Genomic DNA, 7,377 nt, shown 5'->3' with positions numbered 1-7,377 from the left:
AAAGCATTTCCTCTAAAGTCAGGAACAAGACAAGGGTGCCCACTTTCACCATTACAATTCAACATAGTTTTGGAAGTTTTGGCCACAGCAATCAGAGCAGAAAAAGAAATAAAAGGAATCCAAATTGGAAAAGCAGAAGTAAAACTCTCACTATTTGCAGATGACATGATCCTCTACATAGAAAACCCTAAAGACTCCACCAGAAAATTACTAGAACTAATCAATGAATAAAGTAAAGTTGCTGGATAAAAAATCAACACACAGAAATCCCTTGCATTCCTATACACTAATAATGAGAAAATAGAAAGAGAAATTAAGGAAACAATTCCATTCACCATTGCAACGGAAAGAATAAAATACTTGGGAATATATCTACCTAAAGAAACTAAAGACCTATATATAGAAAACTATAAAACACTGGTGAAAGAAATCAAAGAGGACACTAATAGATGGAGAAATATACCATGTTCATGGATTGGAAGAATCAATATAGTGAAAATGAGTATACTACCCAAAGCAATTTATAGATTCAATGCAATCCCTATCAAGCTACCAACAGTATTCTTCACAGAGCTAGAACAAATAGTTTGACAATTTGTATGGAAATACAAAAAACCTCGAATAGCCAAAGCGATCTTGAGAAAGAAGAATGCAACTGGAGGAATCAACCTACCTGACTTCAGGCTCTACTACAAAGCCACAGTTATCAAGACAGTATGGTACTGGCACAAAGACAGAAATATAGATCAATGGAACAAAATAGAAAGCCCAGACATAAATCCACGCACATATGGACACCTTATCTTTGACAAAGGAGGCAAGAATATACAATGGATTAAAGACAATCTCTTTAACAAGTGGTGCTGGGAAATCTGGTCAACCACTTGTAAAAGAATGAAACTAGACCACTTTCTAACACCATACACAAAAATAAACTCAAAATGGATTAAAGATCTAAATGTAAGACCAGAAACTATAAAACTCCTAGAGGAGAACATAGGCAAAACACTCTCTGACATACATCACAGCAGGATCCTCTATGACCCACCTCCCAGAATATTGGAAATAAAAGCAAAAATAAACAAATGGGACCTAATTAACCTTAAAAGCTTCTGCACATCAAAGGAAACTATTAGCAAGGTGAAAAGACAGCCTTCAGAATGGGAGAAAATAATAGCAAATGAAGCAACTGACAAACAACTAATCTCAAAAATATACAAGCAACTTCTACAGCTCAACTCCAGAAAAATAAATGACCCAATCAAAACATGGGCCAAAGAACTAAACAGACATATCTCCAAAGAAGACATACAGATGGCTAACAAACATATGAAAAGATGCTCAACATCACTCATTATCAGAGAAATGCAAATCAAAACCACTATGACGTACCATTTCATGCCAGTCAGAATGGCTGCGATCCAAAAGTCTACAAGCAATAAATGCTGGAGAGGGTGTGGGGAAAAGGGAACCCTCTTACACTGTTGGTGGGAATGCAAACTAGTACAGCCACTATGGAGAACAGTGTGGAGATTCCTTAAAAAACTGGAAATAGAACTGCCTTATGATCCAGCAATCCCACTGCTGGGCATACACACCGAGGAAACCAGAAGGGAAAGAGACATGTGTACCCCAATGTTCATCACAGCACTGTTTATAATAGCCAGGACATGGAAGCAACCTAGATGTCCATCAGCAGAAGAATGGATAAGAAAGCTGTGGTACATATACACAATGGAGTATTACACAGCCATTAAAAAGAATACATTTGAATCAGTTCTAATGAGGTGGATGAAACTGGAGCCTATTATACAGAGTGAAGGAAGCCAGAAAGAAAAACACCAATACAGTATACTAACGCATATATATGGAATTTAGAAAGATGATAACAATAACCCTGTGTGCGAAACAGCAGAAGAGACACTGATGTATAGAACAGTCTTATGGACTCTGTGGGAGAGGGAGAGGGTGGGAAGATTTGGGAGAATGGCATTGAAACATGTAAAATATCATGTATGAAACGAGTTGCCAGTCCAGGTTCGATGCACGATACTGGATGCTTGGGGCTAGAGCACTGGGACGACCCAGAGGGATGGTATGGGGAGGGAAGTGGGAGGAGGGTTCAGGATGGGGAACACATGTATACCTGTGGTGGATTCATTTTGATATTTGGCAAAACTAATACAATTATGTAAAGTTTAAAAATAAAGTAAAATTAAAAAAAAAAGACCTACAAGACCTTTTAGGAAGTCAAGAAACACCTGGAGTAATAGGCAAATTTGGCCTTGGAATACAGAATGAAGCAGGGAAAAGGCTAATACAGCTTTGCCAAAAGAACGCACTGGTCATAGCAAACACGCTCTTCCAAAAATGCAAGAGAAGACTCTACACATGGACATCACCAGATGGTCAACATTGAAATCAGATTGATTATATTCTTTGCAGCCAAAGATGGAGAATTCTATACAGTCAGCAAAAACAAGACTGGGAGCTGACTGCGGCTCAGATCAATGGCTCCTTATTGCCAAATTCAGACTTAAATTGAAGAAAGTAGGGAAAACCACTACATCATTCAGGTATGACCTAAATCAAATCCCTTATGATTATATAGTGGAAGTGAGAAATAGATTAAGGGACTAGATCTGATAGACAGAGTGCCTAAAGAACTATGGAATGAGGTTCGTGACATTATATAGGAGACAGGGATCAAGACAATCCCCATGAAAAAGAAATGCAAAAAAAGGAAAATGGCTGTGTGGGGAGGCCTTACAATTAGCTGTGAATAGAAGAGAAGCAAAAAGCGAAGTAGAAAAGGAAAGATATAAATATCTGAATGCAGAGTTCCAAGGAATAACAAGAAGAGATAAGAAAGACTTCCTCAGTGATCAATGCAAAGAATAGAGGAAAACAACAGAATGGGAAAGATGAGAGATTTCTTCAAGAAAATTAGAGATACCAAGGGAATATTTCATGCAAAGATGGGCTCGGTAAAGGACAGAAATGTTCTCGACCTAACAGAAGCAGAAGATATTAAGAAGATGGGGCAAGAATACACAGAAGAACTGTACAAAAACGATCTTGATAATCACGATGGTGTGACCACTGACCTAGAGCCAGACATCCTGGAATGTGAAGTCAAGGGGGCCTTAGAAAGCATCACTACAAACAAAGCTAGTGGAGGTGATGGAAATCCAGTTTAGCTATTTCAAATCCTGAAGGATGATGCTGTGAAAGTGCTGCACTCAATATGCCAGCAAATTTAGAAAACTTGGCAGTGGCCACAGGACTGGAAAATGTCAGTTTCCATTCCAATCCCTAAAAAAGGCAATGCCAAAGAATGCTTAAACTACCGCACAATTGCACTCATCTCACACACTAGTTAAGTAATGCTCAAAATTCTCCAAGCCAGGCTTCAGCAATACCTGAACTGTGAAATTCCAGATGTTCAAGCTGGTTTTAGTAAAAGCAGAGGAACCAGAGATCAAATTGCCAACATCTGCTGGATCATGGAAAAAGCAAGAGAGTTCCAGAAAAGCATCTATTTCTGCTTTATTGACTATGCCAAAGCCTTTGACTGTGTGGATCAGAATAAACTGTGGAAAATTCTGAAAGAGATGGGTATGCCAGACCACCTGACCTGCCTCTTGAGAAACCTATATGCAGGTCAGGAAGCAACAGTTAGAACTGGACATGGAACAAGACTGGTTCCAAATAAGAAAAGGAGTATGTCAAGGCTGTATACTGTCACCCTGCTTATTTAACTTATATGCAGAGCACATCATGAGAAATGCTGGGCTGGAAGAAACACAAGCTAGAATCAAGATTTCTGGGAGAAATATCAATAATCTCAGATATGCAGATGACACCACACTTATGGCAGAAAGTGAACAGGAACTCCAAAACCTCTTGATGAAGGTAAAAGAGGAGAGTGAAAAAGTTGGCTTAAAACTCAACATTCAGAAAACAAAGATCATGGCATCTGGTCCCATCACTTCATGGGAAATAGATGGGGAAACAGTGGAAACAGTGTCAGACTTTATTTTTGGGAGCTCCAAAATCACTGCAGATGGTGACTGCAGTCATGAAATTAAAAGACACTTACTCCTTGGAAGAAAGTTCTGACCAACCTAGATAGCATATTCAAAAGCAGAGACATTACTTTGCCAACAAAGGTCCGTCTAGTCAAGGCTATGGTTTTTCCAGTGGTCATGTATGGATGTGAGAGTTGGACTGTGAAGAAAGCTGAGTGCTGAAGAATTGATGCTTTTGAACTGTGGTGTTGGAGGAGACTCTTGAGAGTCCCTTGGACTGCAAGGAGATCCAACCAGTCCATTCCGAAGATCAGCCCTGGGTGTTCTTTGGAAGGAATGATGCTAAAGCTGAAACTCCAGTACTTTGGCCACCTCTTGCAAAGAGCTGACTCATTGGAAAAGACTCATTCTGGGAGGGATTGGGGGCAGGAAGAGAAGGGAATGACAGAGAATGAAACGGCTGGATGGCATCACCGACTTGATGGAGGTGAGTTTGAGTGAAATCCGAGTGTTGTTGTTGGACAGGGAGGCCTGGAGTGCTTCGATTCATGGGGTCACAAAGAGTCGGACACGACTGGGCAACTGAACTGAACTGAACACTAACATTGGGAAGTTGACATGAGTGGAAATTTCCTGCCTACAGGGACCATGATAAGATAAGTAACCTCAAAGCGAGCTAAAGTCAAAGGAACTTTAAATATGACGAACAATAGCACTTCAAGTGGTGAAGAATTTAACAAATAATTAAATGCTGATCTTTCTTATGAGGTATCACTACATGCATATTTTGAACTCTTGAAATGACTAAAGCTTTTCTTTTCACATTTAAATTTTTTTTATTTTTGTATTATTATATATATATATATTTACTTTACAATATTGTATTGAAACATGTATAATATCATATAAGCTTTTCAAAAGGCAAATAATTTAGTTGACATTACTTTTAATTATCGTCTCTTTTCTCCATCTTCCTTGTTATTTATTTATCACTCTTCTAGGCCTATTTGTAACTCTTCTAGCCCTACGTGGCACTAATGGTAAAGAACCTGCCTGTCAATGCAGGAGACTCAGGAGATGTGGGTACATTGCCTGATCAGGAAGATCTCCTGGGGGAGGAAATGGCAACCCACTCCAGTATTCTTGCCTGGAAAAGCCTATGGACAGAGGAACCTGGCAGTCTACAGTCCATAGTGTCACAATGAGTTGGACATGACTGAAGCAACTTAACACACTAGCCCTATGGGGTTCCTTAGACGTGCTGCCACGACTTTGTGCTTTCGTATTTCAATTGGTACATCAGTATCAATCTCCTTTATGGAATTACAACGCAAAATTTAATCCTTAGCAGCAATGACCAATGCATTTCTCTCTTTATTTTAATCAATGTCCTCATGGCAGTCATTAAATGATTTTTACAATGAATTATATCCATTGTATGACTATGTAACCTGTGACTTTAAACTTCCTTATTGATAAAAGTTTTTTTGAAATTCTAAATATTTATACTTATTTTTTACTTTAAAAAAACTTTAAGGTTTTGAGAATTTTTTCTCTGTTAAACTCAGAAATAGTATTTTCTTCTTTTTATTATTATTTCTCTCAATTTGTAGAAATTGTTTAGAGAAATTATATGCAATCTTTTCAGTGCTGGGAAAGAAAAGTTCAAAGTGAACATCCTGAAACAACAATTTTCATTTTTTCTATGTTTGTAATTCTAAGGGTTTCTAAAATGGCATGAGTAGCAAAGAACCCCCTTGTCAATGCAGGAGATGAAAGAGACATGGGTTTGATCCCTTAGTCGGGAAGGTTCCCTGAGGAGGGCATGTCAACCCACTCTAGTATTCTTGCCTGGAGAATCCCATAGACAGAGGGACCTAGAGGGGACAGTCCACAGGGTTGCAAAGAGTCAAACACAACTGAAGAGACCAGCACACACACACAGAGTTGACTTCATCAGGGTCAATGAAGAATGGAAGACCAAATGTAGTTCAAGAAGAGATAAAATAGGATACACACAAAAGAAAATTGTTTAGGGATCCTATCAACATTCTCCTAGCTCTTTGAAACCAATAAAATTCTTTTGACTAAATCATTAAAGGCACATTTCACTTGTTTGTTCCTCAGAGTATAAATAAATAAGTTTAACATGGGGGAAATGGAAGTATTACTTCTTCCTTATTAATAGCCAATTCATCTTTTGATGAAGGTTTGATAGAGACAAAGATGCAGCTTCCATAAGTGATATAAACCACAATAAAGTGGGAAGAACAGGTGGAAAAAGCTTTTGTCCTTTGCTGGGCAGAAGGGAATCTTAGAACTGTTCTGATGATAAACATGTAAGACAAAACCACACATATGAGAGTCATGATATATATCAACACGGAGCCAACAAGGGTCATCTCCTCAATGAACCATAGATCTGAGCATGAGATCTTCAGAAGTGGATTAACGTCACAGAAGAAGTGATCAATGACAGAGTAACAGAATTCCAGGTTCAGTCCCAAGCAAAATGGTGGAAATATAATCAAGAAAGTGGTCACCCAACAGCAGAAGGTAAGCATTTTGCAGAATCTGTGGTTCATGATGGTCATGCAGTGCAGGGGTTTGCAGATGGCTACATAGCGATCATAGGACATGGTGGCCAAGAGAAAAAATTCTGTCATTCCAAACACATAGGTAAAAAATAGTTGGGCTACACAAGCATTATAGGTAATGGACCTGTCACCTGTTGATATACTATACAAGAATCTAGGAATGCAGGCAGAAGTGAATGAGATTTCTAAGAAGGAAAAATTTTGGAGGAAATAGTACATTGCAGATTTAAGATGAGAATCCACTAATATGAGGATGATGATGATCAGGTTTCCAGCTATACTCAATATGTAGGTGATGAGTAGAAATGTGAAAATCAAAATCTGCATTTGTAAGTCATCTGTTAATCCCAGGAGGATGAAACTGACTACTGGTGTGTGGTTTCTCATTTCTGGGTATGGACTTCTGTCCAGTCTGCTTAAACTGTCCAGTCTGTTAAACTGTTGGAAGGAAAATCTGAGAAGAGTGTAAGAAAATGGTTTACATTTCACATGTAGATTTTGTTTAGATAAGTCAAGTCAAGCCATTTATATGTATCTTCTTTCTAAATAATGAGTATTTTAATTAATTCATGGTGTAAGCTCTGTTGGTATATCTGTGGTAGGCTAGAAACTTAGCTCCCAAATATTTTGGACCTCAAAATATGCTAAAATGTACATTTTATATTGTAGTTCAGTGTATGGGCACACAAACAAAGCACACATATATATACAAACATATACCTACAACAAAAATTTCAATATCAATCTGA

At 38.2% G+C, this 7,377-nt stretch overlaps 1 protein-coding gene across 1 annotated transcript; it reads right to left on the bottom strand.

Annotated features, from left to right (window-relative positions):
* Positions 1 to 6,175: 6,175 nt before the first annotated feature.
* LOC133248858 (olfactory receptor 6C2-like) lies at positions 6,176 to 7,015 on the bottom strand. The gene has a single exon (XM_061419144.1). The coding sequence runs from the start codon at positions 7,013 to 7,015 to the stop codon at positions 6,176 to 6,178; it is 840 nt and encodes a 279-aa protein (XP_061275128.1).
* Between the last annotated feature and the right edge of the window lie 362 nt (positions 7,016 to 7,377).

This window comes from Bos javanicus, chromosome 5 (assembly GCF_032452875.1).
Source record: "Bos javanicus breed banteng chromosome 5, ARS-OSU_banteng_1.0, whole genome shotgun sequence".
NCBI classification, from domain to species: Eukaryota; Metazoa; Chordata; class Mammalia; order Artiodactyla; family Bovidae; genus Bos; species Bos javanicus.
The sequence above is the reverse complement of the archived record's forward strand: the minus strand, read 5'-3'. Positions and strand labels throughout refer to the sequence as shown.

Excerpts from the sequence above, each read along its gene's own strand:
- LOC133248858 (XM_061419144.1), bottom strand. The coding sequence starts at position 7,015 with ATGAGAAACCACACACCAGTAGTCAGTTTCATCCTCCTGGGATTAACA.